Source organism: Dermacentor variabilis, chromosome 6, assembly GCF_050947875.1.
Source record: "Dermacentor variabilis isolate Ectoservices chromosome 6, ASM5094787v1, whole genome shotgun sequence".
Classification (NCBI taxonomy): Eukaryota; Metazoa; Arthropoda; class Arachnida; order Ixodida; family Ixodidae; genus Dermacentor; species Dermacentor variabilis.
Genome location: NC_134573.1, coordinates 47,120,160 through 47,144,630, shown reverse-complemented (window position 1 = coordinate 47,144,630; position 24,471 = coordinate 47,120,160). Strand labels below are relative to the sequence as shown.

At 45.7% G+C, this 24,471-nt stretch overlaps 1 protein-coding gene across 1 annotated transcript in view; it reads left to right on the top strand.

The window, feature by feature from the left end:
* Positions 1 to 13,414, top strand: part of nompB (intraflagellar transport protein 88-like protein nompB) — a 149,402-nt gene extending 135,988 nt beyond the window's left edge. Inside the window, exons 22-25 of the mRNA XM_075695041.1 lie at positions 1,448 to 1,554; positions 4,436 to 4,514; positions 7,098 to 7,223; positions 13,030 to 13,414. Coding sequence (XP_075551156.1) covers positions 1,448 to 1,554; positions 4,436 to 4,514; positions 7,098 to 7,223; positions 13,030 to 13,154 — 437 coding nt within the window. The 3' untranslated portion in view covers positions 13,155 to 13,414. The remainder of the gene's footprint in view (positions 1 to 1,447; positions 1,555 to 4,435; positions 4,515 to 7,097; positions 7,224 to 13,029) is intronic.
* The last annotated feature ends 11,057 nt before the right edge of the window (positions 13,415 to 24,471 follow it).

The following is a 24,471-nucleotide window of genomic DNA, read 5'->3' as shown; positions in this document are numbered from 1 at the left end:
GCTTTTCGAAAAGGTTTAGTGTCAGGCACAAAATAGACTTGCCGAGGCCATTTAGAAAATGGTACGTCATGACAGCTACATAAAATAAATAAGTTGTCACGCGTCGGTTGGGCGCCGCCTTAAATGCGTGAAGCTACGCAGTCAATCATCTCTGCGTAGTAAATTGCGAAGGTAGCGTTGTGTCTTGTGACGTAACTAACTCCAAGGACAGGCAACATGCCTAAAAAGCTAGAGATAAAGAGAGTGCAAGTCAACAAGACTGCTACTTCTTTTCCTTCGTTCTTAGCAAGCTGCTTCCGTGCCCTTTAGAATACACTACTACCAAGCATGATTAATTGCAGCCTCTGTTGTGGGGAAACTCTCTTGCGGAAGGAGTGCCGCATTACTTCCATTTTCATGTAATATCGTTAGTAAACTTTCCAGAACATCTACTGTCATATTGTTCGAGTCACGTATAGTCGGCGAACAATTGCGCCATTTCGAACATAACTAGCGCTGCGTAGTAAACGCGCTACGTGACAAATATCATGTATCACTTGTTTTGAGAATGCTGCGAAACGTAGAAACATAAACGTCAGCATGCGCCGGTCAATTCTCGATTGGCTGCATTTCTTGTGAGCGCAAAACGAGCCATTTCTGTAGTTCGTCACAGTGTTATGTCAGCTTGTTAAGTGACTGAAAAGTGGGCAAGTTCTTGCAGACTCATATGAAAGACTAAGTAGTTTAACATGGACCAAATGGGGAAAGGTGGAGACAGTAGGCAACACGCGCTGTACTAACGAGTATTATTTTGTAAGTTGCAAACTGCGAAAAAGAAGGAAGAAAATTGGGTTTGGGAGTGCAGAGAATTTCCTGCCTCTTCGCCTCTTTGTCCTTGTTACGCCGCCCTGCCCAAGCACAACTACGCGTATATGAGCTTCGCTGGCAGATAGTGTCACATTATAGATGAAACAATCGATAATCGGAGGGAAACCGCGTCAAGTGCGTGCAGGAAGATTGGTGGGTTGAACAAGCGGCTGCCCGATTCATCCGTGTGATAAATTTTATTTAAGTTATGAGCAGCTCTGTAGATGTATGCCGAGCGCTAAACCATATGTGTGGCATTCATGGCAGAACGTGTGTCTGCCATAGCATAGATAGCATACACAGCAGACAACGCAATATTCAAACCTTGCCTTTACAAAGCGAATACAACAGAAAGCAAAAGCCACATAGAACAGCATAAACGCGCACTGGAATCAGTACAGAACACTACATAAGAGGTTAGTGTCTCACTTAGTCTCTAAGGCTTGAAACAAGAGAACAACATATCTATTTTGCAGCTAGAATTGACTATGTTTTCAGGAAACGTTTCTTATTTTATTTTTTAGGTGAAGCGTCCTTTTTCATTCCAAACCTTAAACCTTATATAACCTTTAACACCATCGAGAACGCGTCCATTGCGCAGGTCTGCGCTTTCTGGTAAGACTCACCAACGATCTGGGCCTGAGCGAATCTGCCGAGTACGCGGCCAAACTGAAGAAGGCTGAAAAGGCGAAGGAGATGAAGGAGCAGGTGAGACGGGACGATTTACTGCCTATTATTGCTGTGTAGTCTGCCCTTCATTTCATTGTTGCAGTTAAGCTGGTGGTCAGAAGCAAGAATTATGAACTTGTAGTGTCAAACTGCTGCTCCGCGCTGATTATGCGGCAAATATTTGCGAAAGCGCTGTGCTCATTTTCATAGGCTCACCGGTGTTTCCCTCAAATAAATACTTTCCCACTTCTTTTCTCCGCTATATTGCATTCCCTCTCGAACAAATTACTCTGTTCTAACGTCTTTAAGACAGGTTGGTGGGTCATGCAAAGGCTTGCATTTCAGGGGAGTTCTTTGGCATACTTAGTGACTTGACGTTGCGGAGTGTCCGTACTTTTTATCTTGTATTTTATCCTCTCGGCGGTGGCACTGAGGCGTGGTGTTTCCGCAATGCACTTGAAAGAAGCTGTCACCACGCCATTAAATGTAGCTTTTACGCACAATCCCAACGTTTAGAGGCCGCAGGGTTTCCTCCGCCTCTTCTGAAAGCGGTGGCTGAATCGCTGCTTCAGAGGCTAAAGAAGGAAAGTACGAAGCTGGTAGATGGTGGGGCAACTGAACGTAGGAAACTTGAAGTTATGCCGTATGTGCATAAAGTGAGCCACAATATCAAGAAGGTTGCCGCCAAGCAGGGAGTAAGTGTTGTGTTTTCTGCCCCTTGTAAGCTTTCGGGTCTGTGCTCGCGCATTTCTCGAGGCAGTGCAAGGAACCACGTTTGCACAACGCAGCATGAAAACCGTTTTACGGCATGTGCTGCAAGGGTTGTCTATAAGTTCTCTCTCACGTGCGAAAGATTTTACATAGGCCAAACCGGTCGATGTATTAATGACCGCCTGCGTGAGCACCACTCCTCCCTGGGGTCAGATAACAGTGCAAACTGGTTGCAAATGAGTGCAGTTGTTATCCTTTGTTTAGCAATGTGACGATTCTTGGTAGGGGCAAGGGCAAAGAAGAGCGAGAAGTCTTGGAAGCGTACTACGTCAGTTTATTAGGTGATGACTGCGTTAGTCCAACCTCGGTGCGCTTACTTGAAAAAGAATTTGAATTTCTAAGTCGGTCACGATAGAAACGTTTCCTGTCTTTTCATGCTATGTGATTAGCGATGATGCAGTTGCGCATGCTCTGCTGCCTTTGCTGGGACTACACCGATTCTAATAAACCTCAGTTGATAGTCCAGTCGTTGTGGTGTGAACCTCTCCTCTTGTCCTTTGTGTTTTTGACTGTTTTTTTTCGTTCAAGTGTTTCTGCACTTCCAGGGTAAGTAAAATCAATGAATAATTATTCAATGAAATGCACCCTGCAAAACAATTAATCTTCGTCGATGTGCACCTTTCATTTATTTGTCTAAGTGATGAAACCTGTTCGATTAATCTTTTTCGAGAGTTTGACAGGAGTGGGGCGAAAATTTTGAAATAATACTGAAATGGTGGCGCACGAGCAGTGACTGAGCGAACCTATTAGCCATAACGATGCAGTTAGTGTGGATCCCACTAAATATATAGCATCTGAGCATCTATTCTCGCATGCTGGTTGTGTGGCCATTCAATGACGCTGTCGCGTTTTCACCCAAACATCCCAGCCAATCGGCATTCTTTCGCTCTGTAGAAGAGATGTTATTTAGAATCCTAAACCACTAATTTTTTTTTCCCTTGTGGATGCTGCAATCTAATGCGTACTTCATTTGGATTTCACCTTCATTTCTTGAAATTTTCTTATTTCTTGTTTAATTGTACTGTACAGGGACTCACTAGTACCACGTATTTTATTTAATTGTGCACTAAGTGCCCCTATATAACATACATTGTTTATCTTTATCTTTTCAAAAGCCACTATGCCGACTACACTTAGCCTTTAACAAGTTAGATGACAAACTTTATTAAAGTTTATACAATTGGGTTTCAAGCTTGGTTCCACCTCTCAAGCATAAAAATAGGGTCCTACAAGAGTAGATAACTGTGTTTCAACCTTTTTAAACGATTAATCAATTAATAGATGAAAAACCCTGCATTGACAGCGATTAATCGGTTACAGGCTAAATTAGAAATAATTATTCGTTAATAGAATAAAAAAGATTAACTCACCACCCTTGCTCACTCCAGCGTTTCGACAGCGAATTTGCACGGTCATCGAGTGAGATAAGCTCATGTTTTCTTGTGCGCGCGTAACACCAGGCTTGTTACATTAGTTAGTAAGCCTATTTTACAAGTCCATGGCCGATAAAACTGCTATCCTCACTTCGTATAGCCGTCTACGAATTTGCTATCGCAATCGATGCCTTGCTTTTCGGGCGAAACTGCGACTTTCTTGACGATAAACAGCGAGCAAGGCGTCGTCGTTGGTATCGATGTCCAATCTAGGAAGTGTCCTTTGATGCACTGTAAAAATTTAGAAGCAGACTGATAAGCTCAGAAAATAATTTCAGCTTGCTTAGTGCAGCGTGCCTGCGTGCTTTCGCGGCTCCTTGTTGCCTGCCACACACCTTCTGGCGACGTACGCTAGGTGCTGCCACAGCAAGAAGCGTACATAGTTGCGCTATATGTATGAAGGTGTCTACTTAATACACCGCGTATTACTTCAGTTTTCAACATATTTATTCACATCTTGAAGGGGCAGCGCAATATGACAAAGACAGCAGGCAGGACCCTTCAAGATGTTAAACCAGTACCAACTCGCCCAAATGACGATCCTTCTATATTTATTCACTTTTTAGCGGATTCGCATACTTAGTGAAATCCAACAATTTCTGATTGTTCTTCGAGCGGAATGATTGGAACAAAAAACGGAAACAGTGTTCTGCAGTGAACCAATTAGGCCATCGCGCTTATAGAAGAGCTGACGAGGCTTTCGTCTTTGTTTACAGCGCACGAGCAGCAGTGGAAGTAGAAGCGGAAGCCATCGAAGCAGTGGTCGCCTATCCAGAGATGGTTCCGCCAGCAGCAGTAAGGAGATTTCGACCAATTAGTGTGTGTCCTGTTTTACTTTGAGGCTGGTGTAATATATTTGATTAAGCCAAGACAAGGAATGTGCAATTTTGGACGGCGGAGGATTAAGAAATGGCGCGACCAGGTTCGGTAATTTATCGGTATTGGATGGAGCCTGCTCACGCAACGCAGAGGCCGTGGCTGAAAGAGGCCATAGCCTCTTTTGCATGAGGGACTGTACTTACCTGACCGGTGTTGGCAGCATACTTTCCTAATAGGAATTATGATGCGCATGAACTCTTAAATATCCTGTGTTTCTGGTGGCCATTATATATTGCGATATGTGTTTGTAGAAGCGCACCTTGAATTACTCCGGATATTAAGAAGTAACTGAAGCAACAGACTTCGTATAGCTTCGACTGATGAGCATGATCAGCTTCTGCTTTACCTGTATCCTGACTTGTTTTCTGCTCCAGTGTACAATAGGCTGGGTTATTCTGTAAGAACAGGCGGGGGCCAGTTATGATAGCGAACATGAAGGCCTGTGAGCAAGGACATGCAGTCCTTGTGAAATAGAACCTTTGTGAACAGGGTCCATAGACATTTCCGAACATGTGCGTCTAGGAAGAGAATTATGCGAAAGTAAATGCTGTTAGAACGACCGCCAGAAATCGAGATTTCGTAAGACTGCCCTGTTGGGCGAGATGGTGCGTGGTAATTTGTAAGGGTATGCCCGCAAACGGAAACAGTTGTTAGACCAGTAGCCTTCCTGTTTCTTTCTATGTGTCTTGCTTCACAATTTTTTTTCTGGCTCTCGTCTTCATTTGGTGACATATACCCTTACAACAAATTAGGAAAGCCGCTAAACCGTCAGGCATTTCCTTTTGCGCATGTCACGTCAGAATGGATGACAACGTTGAAAGCCTTTAGGTTGCTGTGGCATGCATGAGACGATGCGAGGTGCTGTAACGTGGAAATAAGGGGGAACGAAGGTGGGCAGGTGCGCACTGTCATTATTAAAGGCACATGAGCACACGTAAAGAAAGACCGCTACATCTGCGCCGGCTCTCTAGAGCACTTCCGGGGAAAAAGAGAAATGATGCCATGACACCGCGCTTCATGGAATACCAACTGGCCCGAATCCTCGTTCTCACGACATGCATGTCACGTTGGCGTGTATCGTAAGCCTAGCGCGTTGGCATAGTCAAATCGAGTACAGTGAAGTTATGGCAAGCAGTGGAATGCTGCTGGTCACATTGCTCCTTTCTATAGACAAAGGGAAAATATATTTGAAGAGAGGCCGGTCTGAGGTAAAATTTCTTTACCTTTCTGCACTGTTTACGAGGAAGATTCGCGCAGATGAATGAAAATTTAAAACTTAAGTTCACTTTCTCCAGAGATCCAAAAGAATCGTATGAACGGGAAAGAGTCCTTGCGAGCCGTTGTGATAAGGGGACATGTGTAGCGTCAGAAAAGTTTTACATTGATTGAAGGTAGCTTTGTGGAATACGAATTCGGATACCCCGAAAAGTTGGCCTAATTGATAATCTGGAAAAGTAGCGCGTCAGTCTATGCATATTAATTACACACGTTCTTCTCTATAGTCCTTAGTAGCTGCATGGAGAACAATAGTTGCGGTAGCGTTGCGAGAAGTGAGGACACAATTTACACCGCATGCGGGTGAATTCACCCCAAGCAAAATAAAGAAAAAAGAACGAAAGGACTCTTTTTGGGCTCGGGTACTTTACTACTCTAATTACGGCTTTAGGATACTGAAAGCCATCACATCTCGCAAAAACGGTGACGAAGGATGAGATACTGCCTGCATTGGAATGCAGTGCAGTCATTCATTCAAATAACTTTATTCAGTGCCCTGTGATTTAGCGTGGTGGGCCTGGACCCCGCCTAGGTTTCGGCCAAGGGCTTTTGGCCCTTGGGGGCTTCCTCGGCTCCCTGGACGGTTCAGAGTTGGTGCTGCAGGTCCGAGCTCAGCAACGCAGACTCCCAGCACGTACGGAGGTTGTGGTTGTTTGAGGCTGCATCACCGCAACGCAGTATTATAGCTGTACATTCCCATAGGATATGCTCCAGGGTGGCTCTAGAGTCGCAATATCTGCACGTGGCATGTCGTGTATAAATCTGGGTGTATTAGGTGCATAATAGCTGGACTCGGATGGGATCTGGCCTGTAACTGCCGCCGTTCGACAGACTAATTCTTGCATAATTTTAGGTGCGGCGGGGGGAATGTACGCCTCTGCAATCTATGGTGTTGTGTAATTTCGTGAAATCTGGTCATTCGATCTTCCCACTTCCATTCATCGGTAGTCGGTGAGGCGGGGCTAACCGAGGCTCGGTCCGTAAGCTCTCGAGCCATGCGGTGCGCCGCCTGATTGCTACCGTCTGGCAGCGTGTGAGCGGGTGTCCAGATGTTTAGATGCAGAACAGTGAATAACTTTTATTAATTTATTATGAGCGGCTTTTCACTGCGAACCAAACAACCGAGTTCCTGTGACAGTGTGAGTGATCTACCGAACCGTTACACTGTAAAAGGCGGGACAATAATTCAAAATATACCTGCTCTGTCCTTCGTTCCATCCACAGGTACCAGCATCCAGTCGGAGCCGGCGATGACAAAAGCTAGAGCGGCCACTACCAGTGGCAGAGCTCGTGCTAAGATACCACTGGTTGAAGCCGAAGAGGCGTACCAGACGTCACGCAGGGATATAGGTATGCAAAAGTGAATGACATAGAAGGAATCTCGAATAATTTGTTTTCCAAGCGGTAGCTTCTGTTGGCCGCTCTTCTGATGAAGACTGCTGAATTCCGCAACGGTATTGATGTATAAAGTTTCTAAACCGAAACCGGAATAACAAATAGGCGAATGACATGCGCAGAAGCGGGCGGGGGCAGGTGTACATGGGAAAAGGGGGCAAACCTCCCTAGCAAACAGCCACCTCACACCTACAAGAGGAACCTCGAGTTTAGAAGTACAAGACGTGACGGCAACTTCCACAAAACTAAACCAGTCCAATGTTGTAGACGTTTCGAAAACATTAGGTAAAAAAGAAATAGGCGTACTCAGCAAGGGCCTAAACTTTTGTCCCACGAACAACACAATAAATGAATTCGAGCTTCTCAAGGGCCTCTCGGAATTTTACCGCCGAATCAGACAATTTTTCGCAGACAACAACACACCAGACACCGGGCCGACACTACTTAGAGCCCAATACACTTGGACTCACGAACCAGAACAAGCCATAGAACTTGACATATACCTTAAAACTGTCAGTAAAGAAATTATAAGCCAATCCAAGACATCTAAGCGACTTAAACACATAACTGCGTCAGAGAGTCATATCATTTCAAATCTTAGTTACCGGAATGACAGTGTTATTAAGGAAGCAGATGAGGGTGGAAGTATAGTTGTTTGGCCAGTAGAAAAATACAAGCACGAGGCTTACCGACAACTAAACAACCCAGAACATTACCGTAAGCTAGATACCGATTCGAGATTATCTTGCACAGTGGCAATTACCAACAGGCTGAAATCACTTTTGGATGATTGATTGATAACACCGTCAGAATATAAATTTCTTAAACCAAGCAACTAAACTGCCGGGCGTTTCTACCTCCTTCCGAAAATTCATAAAATTCCATCCACTGAACTATACACCACTATTATCCCAGGTCGCCCGATAGTATCAAACAACACCCGGACAGAGAGCATCTCCACATTCCTTAACCGCTTCCTTGGTGACTTGCCAAAAGCACTCCCATCATTTGTAGAAGATACGCCCCGTCTCCAGAGAATTATGGAGGACATTAATATGAAAGGCACACAACCCCACAACATAATTCCCGCAACACTAGACGACGCCACGGCCCTGTACACCAACACTCCAAGCCCTGATGGTTTATCTTCGATAAAACAAACGCTGTCTAAACACAAAGCACAGCACTCTACTGGAGTCTACTTGTCTCGCCTTGAATTAGTTCTAACACATACTACTTCGGATTTGAGGATACCTACCTACATATACATAGTACAAGCATGGGCACGCCTTTTGCACCAACCTACGCGAACATATTTATGGGGATTCTATAAACAAATTTCCTATCGCGCTGCACTCACAAGCGCCTCACATACCTACGATAGACCACATATTCATAATATGGGGACATGGTCAATACAGTCTAGATAAATATGTAGCATTTCTAAACTCTTTTCATCCAACAATAAAATTCACATTAGAGTCCTCAACTGAGCGCATTAACTTTCTGGACACAACAATATGCATTAACAATGGGGCGCTAAAGACAACGCTGTATAGGAAACCTTTCGACGAACAACAATACCTAGAATATACGAGCCACCATCCCAGACATTGCAAACAAGGCATCTTTAAGGCCAAGCCACATGTCTACGTCGCATTTGCATTGAAAACCAGGGCTACATAGATAGACTGGATCACCTTAAAGAAACCCTATCAAACAGAAACCACCCAAACAGTGACCTTCAAAAAGCCTACACCGCTGCAACCAAACTTGATCGAGCCGAGGTCCTCAAGCCCCGCCCGAGGATCACAAGGACAACAACGCCTTTTCTTACAACTAAATTCTCAAACGCACTCCTAAACGTGAATAACATCCTCAGTAAATACTACCCAATTCTCACCAGCAACTAGAAACTTAAGATTTTTCTCGACCCGCCCAGAGTAGCCTACAGGTGCAACACCAATTTTAAAGATACTCTTGTGCATGCCAAACTAAGGACAAAGACGAAGTTGGGAACCGGTCTCTGTCGCCGCCCCTGGTGCTCTAGATGCAAAAATATTCAATCTACTACTACAGTAAAAAGTACAGCGTCGAATTACGCACACAAGGTAAATTCGGCTTTCACATACACATCAAGCAACGCAGTCTACTGTCTAGAATGTGCCGCTTGTTGCAAACAATACATAGGTGAGAGTGGACAACAAATTCATACAAGATCCAACGGTCACCGCGCGGACACAAAACACAATTTATCTAAAGTAGTAGCCAGTCACTTTAATGAACACGGTCATATATTCGACAAAGCAAGGCTCTATAAATTATAAACAAATTTCCGTTCCCCTCGCTAAAAGAAATATACAGAATCATACCTCATACACAAGTTTAATTGCCTACACCTGACGGGAATTAATTTGGCACGTGTCAACTTAGAATCTTTAAAAGCGGTAACTTAAATATGAAATTCTCATATCATCAACCACGGCAGAAAACACATTATGCCACCAGGTAATCTTAATTTTTAACCTTACGTATTCCTCCATTTCGAAAATTTTTTCCTGCATACTACTGAATTTAACACTCTTTCATGTTTTCGGTTGATACCAACGGTACGACCCCCTTTTCCCAATTACACCTGCCCCCGCCCGCTTTTGTGCACGTCACCCTCCTATTTGTTATTCCGGTTTCGGCCCCCCCTCTCTTTTTTCTTTCTGTGTCTGTTTTTTATTATATGTTTTTCTAAGCACCTTCAACACATTCCAAAGTCCCTGACGTCAGTATACGTTTTTCGGCGTCTCAGCCACACAGGGTATCGCCATTTCTGTAGACTACCTTAACGACACCTACGTTTAGCTACTGGGGCTAACGTCTCTTGAAAGACCACGCCGCAGCCTTCCAGTTACCGCATACATTGCACCCAAGACTCCTTGACGCCATCTTAACTACTTCAATATTACTCGACGCATATCTGGTATACTACTAAAGTCACTCTTTCAACTCATGTGTTTTTATGGGTCAATTGGGTTACTCGTGCATTGACCGCATGACCGTCTCTTTCAAAGCCACAAAAACATGCCGCCAACGACACCCCTGAAAGCTCCCTAACCGCTCGCTTCCCCAACGCCCTTCCATACCCCCCCTTTTTTTTCTTGTTCTTTCTTCTTTTTTTCCCTCTTGGTGTCCCCACCCGTTCTTTTTGCTCCTTTTCTTTCTTTTCTTTTCTCCCCGCCTTCCCACTCTCCCGCTCTTGTCCCCTCGTGTTGGGAACGACGCTCATAGACGTCAGGCGACAGCGCTCATTATCTCTGAAGTCTCTCCTTTTATAACCAACTGCCACCGACAACAACCGCGCGTGATGTCACTGCACTAATCCTTTGAAACTAACATGCTGAGGATGGACGACGCCGCCTTTGGCGAAGATAGGTCCTCCTATCGAAACGTTGGCTAGCCTTTCTGAGGCACTTTATCCCTGCTATTCCATCTGTGAGCCCCTTTCTTCGTAACGGTATTGAGTAAGCTTAAATTCCGTTTTTGTTCCTCCTATAAATCTATTGTGCTCAATGTTATAAGACCCGCAGAATTCTACAGTCGTGCTTACTGATTTTGCGTTGCTCTGAAATGCTCATTTAAGGGACAACGCGAACAATGTATAAAGTTCTTACGCTTCGGGCTTTCGTCATGCGCAGGCCGTGCCGGCCGGTAACACCTGCGCTTGAGCATCAATGGCGCCGTGGGATCCTGTTTAGTAATAAAAGGCATGTCTTGCCCATACTCGTCGAGTATTAACGACGCTTGTGATCATGTGCGATCTGCTGCTGTCTGAGAAGCATATAACACGGATGACCGTTGCAGCTTGAATCGTGACTCTCTCATTTGACTTCACTTCGCCTACGTCATTCTTATTCACCGTCACCTTGCATAGTAAACCATTTCTCGTAGACACCCTGGCATTGATGGCCAACTCACTGCATGATTGAAAGGGTCGACGAAGGGGTACATACCCTCGCCAGCTTGCCCATGTCTGTCCTTGATGCGCCCACCTGGCCTACAGGTTTCACTACACGAACTTAAATGGTATTCTCAGAACTTGTTGTCCTCACTTGGAGGAAACCCGGTTTGCGGCTTTCCAAGGAAACGTTTTGGAGCCTACATCCTGCACCGCATATAGCCTGAATGATAGCTTCGCTGTAAAATATATATGGTGCTTCAGCGAACACTTTCAAACTTTTTGAAAGAATTGCCCACGGTGGATATCACAATTCTAGTCCATGAACTGTTCTACTCGAAGTAGCGGTCATGACTTGCAGAAAAAGTGAAATGCATGATCCACTAATCAACAGAAAATCACAAATTAGTTTTTAACTAATTTACCTAATGGCACATATTGCATTTACAAATTTAACGATGAACGACTCCACGTTTTACGGGAGCTCTGGTTTGGCACTGTTCAAATTTCTCTTTTACAGCAGCCTCAATCATTCGGAACAGTTAAAAGCCCCCGTTTAATGTAAAGAACTAGCTACTTTTCAAGAAAAAACTGTTACTCAATACTCAGGGTTCTGTAAATAAATAGTTTGATCCTGTTTGCGTCCGCGTTTCCGTACGGAAACACCGTAACTTCCTCACTCTTTTCCACGCCAGTGACCCATAGCACCGCGCGAAAATTTAAAACTACAGGCATGTTTCGGACTTGCGCCCTCTATTTGACTGTAGACGAATTAAATTCTGTTTCTTAGTGTTCCTTTTATTTAGTGTGCCGGAAATTTTTAAATGTCGTACCATGATCGCCGTACGCACTGTTTGATCGTGAAGATGGCAGATGCTCACGTTTTCAGACCATCGACTGAATGATGTCGGTCTCTCAATTATGTCGCATCCTCCCGTGGTTGTGAGGATATCAGTGACACCTAGTTTGACGCCTGATCAACAGAATTTTGTTCGGGCAAAGCTGACCCACAGAAGCAGCACGGACTTTTTATGTGTGTGTCTGAAAATTTTATCTGCGCTGTAATTTAGCATTTTCTTTTAATGTCATTCTTGAATTTCTCATTTTAAATCACCGTCCTTGCTCTAGGCGTGCTACGATTGTGTGAGGCACGATGCGAAGGACCACTAGTGTCAGCAAGTCCAGTCGCCGCTTACGTAGCGGTGCAAAGTACGAGAATTGTGTAGCGAAAACCAGGGCAACAGCTGGAAAGGCGATGTTTTCCTGTGCATCGCAGCTGAGAAGGACTGTTTGTTCTAATATCATAACATCTCAACCCGTTGATGCACCATTCGCACAATCTTGATTAAATAAGTTCCTTCCTTTCTGTATGCCAACGCGTAATTGAAAAAATAGTTTGTATTGAGTCACGATGTCTCCATGTGAGGATGCCACCAAATTTGCTTATAATGGTCCTAGAAAGGTTCACTTTTATCTTCCCACTCTAGACACCTAAAACGTCAATACCTGGTTGTCATAAAGTTTTCGCAGCAGAATATCATAATTCGTGACTGAAGGGGATACGGTTCTTGTTGCGTATGAACATCTAGCATTCATTAATTCGCTCACTCACTCACTCACTCACTCACTCACTCACTCACTCACTCACTCACTCACTCACTCACTCACTCACTCACTCACTCACTCACTCACTCACTCACTCACTCACTCACTCACTCACTCACTCACTCACTCAATCAATCAATCAATCAATCAATCAATCAATCAATCAATCAATCAATCAATCAATCAATCAATCAATCAAAACTTATGCAGACGCTTCGTACGAGGACCCCCTTGGACCCTTGGAGGAGAGGCCCCGTACCGCAGCGAGGACAAGACATCAGGTCGAGGACGACTTCGACAATGAGGAACTGGGCGACGACATGCTACCCGAATGAACCGATCGAGGTCGCAAATGTCTAGGAAGGTTGGGATCATTTATGGAAGACGGACTGCGGAGCGTTACGTCACGCAAAAATATCGGTCGTGAAAAAATAGAAATTTGTCTGTCTTGAAGTTTCTCGCAAGGCAAGATTGATGCACGTGGCCGAATTCTCAAAAGGTCATCAACAACGATTGTTTTCAAGTCTTTGAACAGTGAAAAAGAAGAGGTGTTGACGTGGTCGTCTGCTTTTATTTTTATTACGCGACAGCGTTAAGGGCCTCGTGTAGCAGAAATTCAGGTGTCGGTGACGGCTGTGTTGTCCGATAGAGAAAAGAATTCCGAACCACGCATGCCGAACCAGGCAGGCCCCCTGCGTGGCGCAAGGCGTTACTGAACAAATTAAATTTGTCAAAGTAAAATGAGCCAGAAAATTCAAGTGCGACTTACACGCAACCTAAAAACATGATAGTACGGTATTGTAATTTGAATGTACGACAAAACATAACCCCGTTACGTGGAAACTCAAACACAAAGCCTTTTTCCAGCTGCCGTTTAAGGCTAGCCTTAGCAGGAACAGCGCGCCCCACTCGATTCCGTGCAACACCACCCAGATGGCGCTTGCCTCTGCGTATCCGCGGCAGGGGTGGCGCCCACGGCAGGGGAAAAAAAATCCAGAAAGCTCGTTCTCGTGCATAGCGTTCACTGCCAGCGTTTCCAGGAGAATATTACGGTTACATAAGCCGCAGTTGCCGGGAAGCGTGGGAAGCAGTCAGGGACCTTTGGATGTTATCGCGTTCCACCCTTACAGGCGAAGCTTCAGCGCTTTTACAAGTTCTTTTTGGCCCCCCAACACAAGATAAGTTCCTTCACAAACCTGCAGCTTGCTCACACGCACTGCGGTGTGAGACTGGACATACGTAACGAATAGGAACAAGCAAGCGCTGACTTACGTTTCGGTTTGCCTAAATACGAGAGACGCTTTCCGGAACGACCTGCCAATGTGCCCTGTTCCAATCATCGCAAAATTTTTTTTAGTCGAGGCCAAGCTGCATCTTTCGACAAGCGAGTGCATGGAAGCTTTTGGTTCATTTTTTGTTTCAATTTCACTTTATCTCCCTGAAGACTTCACACTGAGGTATTAATGAAACCACAATTGTTTCATATACTAATAATGTTATAAACTTTTTTTCAAGAATGGACATGAACGGTTGATGGCGGCTACGTCGTAGGAAAGGCCGTTCTTGTATGCAATTATAAGGGAGAGAAAAATTCACCGACGATTACCATGCTCCCTAATGCGAAATTTCAGCGCAGCTCTATATGTGTTTTCATTTCGCGATATATTGGCTGGTGCGGGGCAAACGATGACAACCGAGACAAAGGCGAACGAGGCCAAACCTAGCAAATCAAACAAGCGCAAGCAAGAGCTGACGCCAGCAGGCGATAGTACGAAATGGCTGAAGCCACATAGAGTACGCATCGAGCGGTCGGGCGGGTCCGCATGACACCAGTTTCTCGCGCGCACGTCACTAAAAGGGCCGCTCTCATTGGTCTCCGCCAATCGCGGTTCGCGGCTTTAATCTCTCGCTCCGTGTTCGCTCTTGCACGTTTGGCTCGTTCGCTCGGTTACGCCGAGACCAAGGCCGAGGTTCGCCGCAGAAACGGGCAACTAATAGCTGCGCTCTAAAAAGAAGACAAAAATGTGAGAGTACAACGCTTTGGAGCGAGCGACACCTAATTTACGACCTATGCGAAGTGATATCCTTGCCGATGGTGAAATGAAAGGTGCGTGGGTGAGATCACTGTAAACGAATGTTAGAAATAGTGGTAGCCTGGCAACACGACGGGGAATACGCAAGCCTTGGCAGACCAGATCTTCTGTCAAGGGTGATACGACGATGGCGTAAGAATATGCTGAGTGAGTGAGTTTACTAGCACAATTATGTACGGACTCAAGCGTGTTTGTTACGTAGGCTTTATGAGGTCTCCAGGTGTCAGATGCGTATTCGAGCATAGGCCTCATGACACATTTGTATGCCATAGTCACTGTGTCAAGGACCTTTTCGTAAGTGACGAATACAAAAAAAACATTTTACGGCGGAGCTCTCCATGGCTGGGATACCACAGAATTTTCGTGTCCTATCTGAACAACTACCACCGTCTAAGTCTCATACCCCCGTAAGCAAGCAAAAAGTGCAATGGCTCATAGCCCCTTAAGGGAGAGGCTACCACACTCAGCAAAATGGAGAGAACAGTGCTTACATTCTTTCGAATGACGCATACAAGATGCAGAACAGTATGTCCAAAACTGTCATTATCAATGCCTCATATTCCCGTAAGCAAGCAAAATATGCAATGGCTAATAGCCCTGCATGGTTCATGGCTACTCACTTTGTGTGGGTTAGCTGCGATGACACTAACTTCGTGGTCATCGGTGATCTCAATGTGGATGTGTCGGTACCGAGAACGGAGTGCTTTACGCGTTTCGTGTTGCAGACATATAGCTTTCGATGCCACACCGATCCGGCCCGAGCAATCATTCAGCTGCGTACGTGCATCAATTTGACATTATCAAAGAGTGTGGCAGCAGTTGGAGTATGCCGATCAGTGTGAATCATAGCGACCGCAAACCCATTGTGACCGTCGCTACTAAGTGACAATAAGTGATGCAATAAAGTTTTTACCGCTAGTTTTCTTACACAATGTTTATAACTCAGCTGGTCATCCACCTTCGTAGGGCGGAATGGACTAGAATTTTTGTTAGCAGGTGATATCTGCGTTTGTCGATGCAAATAGCAGTCAAACTCTTGAGAAACAGTGATGCATAGCCATTCGAATTGTTTTGCTGGTTCAGTAGCCTGTTTTCTATTAAGAAAATAAAGATGGAATTATGAAGGTGGAATATTGGCATAATTTTGCCTTTAGAAAACTTTATTAACAATAGCCAGTTATTCCGGAAACCATGGGGGTAAGCGCATTGCTGGAATGGTGAAGGTCTCTCCAACTTTTTTTTACCACCAGTTTGACCAAGAGAGCGCGCCTGCGCCTGTGTCTGTAAGCCATTTAAGAAAAATATATTTATATATCATTTGCCATCGGTTACTTTGCCGAATCCAACAAATTACTCGACCCATATCAATGTGGATTTAGAGAGGGTCGATGCACAACTGACCACCTTGAGCGAGTTGAGGCAAACGGTCGCGAAGCTTTTGTTCACAAACGGTCTTTCCTACGTTTGTTCCTTAATATAGAAAAGGCTTGCGACACCACTTGGCATTAGAAATTTTGCTAGATCTCTCTGAAGTGCGTATTCGTGGCAACACGCCTAAAGTAATCGGAAGCTACTTATCGAATCGCACGTTTCGTGTTAGAGTTGGGAATATTCTGTTCACGCCTTTCATGCAGGAGACTAGGACGCCACAGATGGAGTCCTTAGCTGTACCCTTACTATCAAAAAGATGGATTCATTACGTACATGTATTCCGCCAAGCATGTTTTATTCGACTTAAGTTGATGACATGCAGATGGGATTTAAATCCTGTAACCTCGCAATTTGCGAACGACAGGTTCAACTTGGTCTGAACAGAGTTTTGAGAGGGGCGCCGGATACTGGACTTAAGCTAAGCAGCTGAAAAGCTCCTGCGTCCTGTTTTCGAGAAATAGAGGCCTGGTTCCAGACCCCCATATTGAGCTGCATGGTCAAAATTTACCTGTAAACAAAGAGCACAAATTTTTAGGCATCATGCCTAGAAAACACGAATATTCTCAAGATTCTGTCACACACAACGTGGAGCAGTGACAGGAAGTGCATCATGAGCCTTTACAAAAGCCTCATAGGAACGCGCTTAGATTACCGGGCCATATTGTATCAATCGGGTTCTCCTGGCGCCTTGAAGATGCTGGATCCTGTCCTTCACGTAGGTATCCGACTAGCGACCGGTGCCTTGAGGAGAAGTCCTGTAGAGAGACGCTACGTAGAAGCTAACGAGTGGTCGCTCAATTTTCAGAGGGCGCATTCCAATTTTCTATTCTTTCTCAAAGATAATGTAAACCATGAATATCGCTCCTTCGTAATCGCAAATAACTTCACATCGGCAACACTGCTTAATAATCGGCCTGCAGCTAGAGAACTATTCTCGCTGCGTGTAAGAGAAGTTTGTGAGGAAATGGGAGTTCCAATTTTCGAGCATAATCTGATGGTCACAGCGAAGTCGTTGCCGAGGTGGCCATGGCAGCTCACCGTATGCATAGGCCGTTCGCAGAGGTGACGAATCAGGCTGAGAAAGCAGCTCCTCCTATGAGAAAGCACGTCTTCGAAATCCAGTCCAAGTGCTCAAGCTCTGAATTTTACACTGGTGCTTTAAAGTCACACGCCCGTGTTTCACATGGCGCCGTCGGAACATCATTATCTGAAACCAACACCCTACACCCGGAAATAAGCATATTCATGGCAGAGGCCTATGCAAAACTTCCCGCTGTTCGTAGCAATCCGTAGCAGGTTCTCTTTTCAGATGATGCCGCTGTGATAGTTTTGCACAGCACATGCTTCCAGGCACTAGCACTTCAAGGGCTCTGTTAAGGCCGTAATGCTTCGTGCAAACATTTATTTTATTATATCATTCTTTCACAATGCATCTTTCGTGCCCACAGTACCAACTCATTAGCCATTGCCATAATTTTATTTGATAAAGGTTTTACGCACCATACAGCGACCGCTTTTTTTTAGGATCCCTTACAGCAACACCACTTTTACCTTTCTAAATTCATCGTTCCACTGCGAACTCACCAACACCGGCTTGGCAATCTTTAGCCACACTTCGCACTTGCGCGAAAAAATACCACATTCATCAAGCTTTTCGGAAGTGATGAATAATAACAAACGGAAGTTTTTTGTTAGCCGACGATATAGGCGTTTGTTAGCCTACGATATAGACATCCATCATTGTCGTGAGAAACGGTAATGCCATGGCGTAGGCGGAAAGTTTTCATTCTTTCATTTTTGCGGAAGGGGCTGGAACCCGGCCATCTCCTCGAACACCATGTGCATATATATATATATATATATATATATATATATATATATATATATATATATATATATACCTTGCATTTGAAGAAGAAACTTCATATAACCTCGAAGCATTGTTCACATAAGCGACTACCTTATATGATAATATTTAAGACCTCATAGTCGCAGCCTCAGCCCTCTCGCACCATCCAGAATGTGGCGCCTCTCGGTGGCGTAATCTTCCTTCGTGTAATTGTAGCACGCCTCGCTATCCGTAATACTGCTTCGCCCTTCCGGCGAAACTGCACCCTCTCTCTCTCTAATTTGCCTTCTTTTTCTGTGATGCGAGTTTAACGATGCTGCGCATGACTGCTGTTGATTCTGATTTCAAGTCAATTGTGCAGAGAAGATGGATCTGTTGACATATTTCAGGGCTGCGACTGACGCGTCGCACAAGCCGCATCGACGGGAGGGCATCAGTGCCGATGACGATGGGGACCGGGGGTCCATGGGAAAGGCGGCCACAGAGCATAACGCTTCTCGAACAGCAAGGAGCTCAGCACAAAAGGAGGAAGGAGGCTCTTGGATTTGAAACCGGGTCGTCTTATTAAGGGCAGGTGCGCAGGGGCAAACAATTGCAGTGGTCGTTTCACAGTTCTGAATGCTTGCATCACCATACACCACGATGGAGCCAAGTGGCAAGTGGGCATCTTGAGCTTCGGTCACGGTCACGGTCAATTCGGTCACGAAGCGACGCCGCCGCTTGAGTTGATGTCGGGCAACGTATATCAGTTGGCTTGTTATTGCTCAGCTGTACAACACCCCATCCCTGCAAGAACTGGCGATGGCGCTGGTAGAAGGGAGTACGAGAAAGCGTAAGCCCTGAGAGCACACGTTGCGTGTGAAAGGCTGGCCTTAAAGGGAAGCTGAAACACTTTTCGAAAAAAAGAAAGAGTTCTCTGCGGCATTCTATAGTTTTGAATCCCCTGAACACGAATATCTGGTTCAAAAAGGGCGGAAACAAACGCAAGCGGTTGTTTTTTCATGAAAACGCGCACCAGCGCCTCAGGGCATCGCGCGAATGCCGCTGTTGCCCGTGATTGGTCGGGGCCGCTTTGACGTCATTCGCGGCAGTCGCCGGTCGGCGCCGCCGTTTCAGAGCGTAGCATGGCGTAGCACGCTGTTCTCTTCTGGCTTCATAGCTGAGTTGTGAGCATTATGGAACGTTCTCGCTGTCTCGGACAGCTTGTATTTTCGCCGTACATGTTCGAACCGACAGCCGATACGGAAAACGATGGCGGCAACGACGGCAACGACGATGTTGAGTGTGCCAACAGCGAGAGCGATATGTGCACCTTCTCGCGAGTTGGAAATCTTAGCTGGTACGTATGGTGTTTTTTTTTCATGTAGCTGCACGTTCCAATGACGGGAGAAAAAATGCGCTAAAGTGTCACTGAGAACATGCTGCTGGAAGAATGCCGAAGCACTAACTTCTCATTCGATTCTAAACACGGGTGCAATTCCGCGATGTTAAGCACCTTGCCGCTGCTTTTCTAAAGTGCCGTGGTTTTTTGAGTGTTGATACACGATCGCGAACATAAGTGCCGCGTTTTAAAGCGCGCACATGCAGTGCTGCGAGGTACAGTCATGAAAGTTGCTTATCATACACATCCAGAGATGGCCAGAGGTATTATATGTGCAATATTCATACTATGGTTCGACGACTTTGCGATTGTGGCTCGATCAAGAATCGGTATGCGTGCTCCATGCTAGTGCTGACGTAAAGATATTAGGCAGTTTTAGCACCGCCGTGTGGTAAACACGATAACTGCAACCGTACGTCGAATGTCACTAGGCAAGCCTATACTCCATTTCAAACCTCAGGTGCAACGCTGTGGAAGCGACGCACGAAGTCCGGTCACCAAAATTTATTACTGCGCGCGTTTCCGTCTATGTTTCGCAGCGTGCCAGCGGCGTTTGCTCGCGCGAGCATGCACGTGAAGCTGCCACGACGGGCTGCAATTAAAAAATGCCGAAAAGAAAATTGATTTAAAAGAACGCGTTAGCAGCCGTTTAAGTACACGGATTGTTTCTATGGGTAAATTCTTTTTTTTCATTGATATTCATATATTTCATATTCATTTCATTCATATTTTTTCATTTCATAAAATTTTCATTCATTTCATTTTTTTTCATTTCATATATGGAAAATTTTCTCAGAAATCGGGTCAAGAAACACCGAACTTTTTCTAAGTGCGAACGCAGCCACTGCAAGAAGTATCTAAAGCCTCCACAGCGTTGCACCTGATGTATGAAAAGGAGTGTAGCAACGCTAGCAACAACGCCTTTCCGAATTTGTCGTAAGGCTATCCGGCTATCGCGGAAATGGTCCGAGCACAGCAGAGTTGATTTCGTCGGCACGAACTTATCTCTCCTCAGCGCACGGACCCACTGCGCTGCAAGCTTCTTGTCCTTCGGGAACCTGTGAAACACCACATCGTCTCGCCCGCGTGTGTTCGCGCAGCCGAATGCTGCACAGAACGAGGGCATGTTGGGCCTCCTTGGCTGTAGGCACTCACGCAGCACAGAAGGAAAGAATAGTTTACGAAAATCCCAAAAGAAAACAAACGTGAGCGGCGGCGGCGGCAGATCTCTCGTAGCGTCATTCAGTAAAGCGCAGGACGGAAAGAGGCATGCCAGCACATGCCAGCACGTCGGTCCGGCAACTCGGTCCCCGCGAATGACGTCACTCTCGCCGGTTCTCTCCTCTGGCAACCACCTCACCCGGCGGCCAGGGAAGCGAGGGGGGCGTGTCCGCGGGGGTGATTTAGAAAGCGATTTCCGCCCCTTATATTAACAAAACGAGGAAAAAATTTCGGAATCGTAAATTATTAGGTCTGTTCTTCCCAATCTCAGCAATTCATGGAAATTGAAGACCATTTCAGCTTCCCTTTAAGCCTGCGAGCATCACGCCGCTGCTGCACCAGCTCATCTAGTGTGTTGAGCTGTGCATTTTCTTGGAAAGTCACGATCGGGGTGATGCGGGGAAGGCAAGTGATGACCCTCATTGCCTCGTGATTAACAGCTTCAAGGTGGTCCCATTGTGACCTTGTCAAATGCTGGAATTGGGCTTGATAGACAAGGCGTGGTTGCACTACCGCCTTCACCAACTGTCGTGCAACATAGCAGCGGGAGCCGCCCGTTTAAGGAGCAATGCGCCTAATCATACCCAACGTCTGAATCGCCTGCTTTTTAGCGCTGGAGAGCCAAGCAGTTCCGGTTCCCGACTCGTGGACCGTGAGGCCCAGAATTTTTATAGTTGAACATTGTAGAAGTGGGGTTTCGGATAGATGAAGACGAATGGGTGTTGCAGAGAGTTTACGCCAGCCCCAGCGATTGTCGACTGACATGTAAGCAGATTTGGTGATGGAAAGCCTAAGGCCGACCGAAGAAGCGTAAGTCGACGTCATATCGAAAGCTGATTGAAGGGCAGCGGCTTTAGTCTGCAGGTCATGATGAGTGCTCCAAACCGCGATGTCATTAATGTACAACAAGAACTTTATGTCGGGAACAGCGTGTAAGCGCCTTGCAAGCGGGATGAAAGCAATATTGAATAATGTGGGTGACAATACTGATCCCTGGGGTATGCCGCGAAGAGTGACAAATGAGCCGACGGCGCCACCACTGAGGCGAATTGCAAAGTGTCGGTCTTCAAGGAAAGATTTGACAAAATACGTACTCTAGGGGGAAACTGCAGCATGTCAATTGAAGCCAAGATGGCATCATGACTCATGTTGTCTTACGCCTTTCCGACGTCCATAGCGAGGACAGTACGGACAGTGTGGGTACGAGTTGACGATAAAACTGAGGATGCCAAGACAGCGAGCCCATGTTCAGTGCCTATAGATGGACGGAAGCCAATTTGAGCAGAGTGGTAGAAACCATGGTGTTCTAGCCACCACTACAGTCGTGTAGCTAGCATTTTTTCAGCAAGCTTGCACAATGTTGCAGTTAGGGAAATGGGTCGGAAGTTGCCAAGGTCGGTCGGTGGCTTGCCTGGTTTCGGAATCGGGATCACAATAGACGATTTTCAGCCCGGAGGGACAACGCCATCTAGCCATACTTTGTTAATGGCGTCGAGGAGTTGAGGCAGCACAGCACAACTCAGGTTTTTGTAAGCCTCATAAGTAATAGAGTCTGGACCGGGTGCTGTCCGGCGACTGGTACCATCTATCGCTGCAAGCAACTCAGGCATGATGAAGGAGCTTGCAATCCCCTCGGAGTCTGCTGTAGATGGTAACTTGCCGATATGTGCCGGAATGCCTGCGAAGGAAGAAGCACCATTGGCATTTAAATATATTGTGTGTGTGCATGATACTTACAGTAGGAAATTTAAAACAATGTTGAAGTGAAGAAATTCAGATGACGCAGCCGCCGCTGGTGCTTCTAATGCGCTTCTCCTTCTATAGTGAGGATTAGCAAAAATAAAGCGGAACTATATATACAAGAATTAAAAGCCGTGCACGTCCGCGCCAACAGTGATGCAGTAAGCTATTAGCCGCAATAATATCTTCAGTGAAAATGTAGAGGCAAGTCAACAGAAACATCAAATGATGTGGGTGACAAAAATCTGGTAATGACAATTTATGTGTTTGTCTGGGGGTGAGGGGATAGGCTTCGGCATCACCGGAGGGCGCTCTTCCTCCCTTCCCCGCCCTCCGTAGTCGGCGTCTATGTACCTAGGCATTTGATCAGCATTAACTGGTTCGATAGCTTCTAGTGTATTAGTCAAGAAAATGGGACGGAATTGCGACGGCGGAATCCAAGGATAACCTTTGCATTTATGAAAGATCATTACCAATAGCCAGTGATTCCGGAAAGCATAGGGTATGGACATTGCTGGAACGGCTAAACCCTCTCCAAACTTTTTCTTTCTTTCTCGAGAGTATTGCGCGCTAGCGCCACCAGCTCGACCGATAGAGCACGCCCCAGCTAGCACGAAAGAGGCATAATCTATCTTATTAATGTAAATTTTGTCTGGACCGTCAAAAATCGAGAATGAGAAGTCGACATGTAGAAGAATTCAATGATGGTGAAAAATCTTCGGATAAGGCGGATTTTTCACGACGATTAAAATCGCCCGTTCAAGCAGCGTACAATTAAATCTCTTTAGTTGTCGTTTTCTTTTGTTTTCCTTCTTGGCTGGAATTTTCGGCCGGAATTGACGAACATAGGCTTTTGTTTTTACTTCGCACGGTTAGAAGAGAACGCAATTAACGAAAGCGCGGGCGTTTGCATTGTGGGCAGTGTGCGCTGAAGGAGCAGCCGGTAGCTCCTTTTGTTTGTAACGAACTCAGTAACAAAAAAAGAAAAGGTACAGTGACTTTTCAGCCCTCTTACCACGAGTACAGCTATGTACGTGTTACACAATCGTACGTGCCTACGGGTATGTTACCTGAATTGTCTATGTTCAAGAGACCGATATGATTTGTACTCCGTCTAACAAATCTTAAAATATGATTACCTTGGGCGATAATGACGTTGGCAGAACGTCGCACTTTCTATAAGTAGCGTAAAGTGCTACGAGCAAAGCGCTGGTTAAAGTCGGCCGGTCTCGGAGACAGCGCAGTCTGGCACGGCGCCTCCAAGCGTGAGCTCCCACGAGGAAAGAAGACGAGAAAGCAGCACGCCGCGCACGCACCGAGTTCTTCAGAGAGCTGACTGTATGTAGAAGCGGAGTACAATGCATGCTTCAGCGAGCGTTAACGAGAGACTTTCAACTACATTTCTTGGCATAAGCTATCCGAAGATTAACAGCTACGATGGAGTACCGCACGACTCGATAATGCTGACTGGCGTGCATTGTGTATTGGGCGCCCGCACGGCGGGTATCTGTGACCTGGGAGCACGACACGCCCGACTGTTGTTCTGCCAGCCTGTGACACTTGCTGCAGAAATGCAAAGACTGCAAGGGTGTGTTTCTTAGTTACCCTCGACAACGCTCAGCGACTTTTAAGCGACACTGCCATCCCATGCTGGACTGACGGTTCAAGCTGGAAAACATTTTAATGTTTGTTGTGCAATTTTCATTTCGTTTTGGTTAACGTGTGTCACTGTGACCGACAAAAAAGAAACGATCGTGCGTAAGTTGTTAGAGCACCGCCCTACTGTGCTTCACGGCAGAAGTTGGATTGCTCGAAAGGTACATCATTTCTTTTTTGTTAAAGCGAGACACGAAACTACCAACCTAGCGCAATGTGTAAAAGAAAATGATGCAAAGAATGCTTCGTATTATCAAAAAAAGGAAAGCGATCGAGGCCTA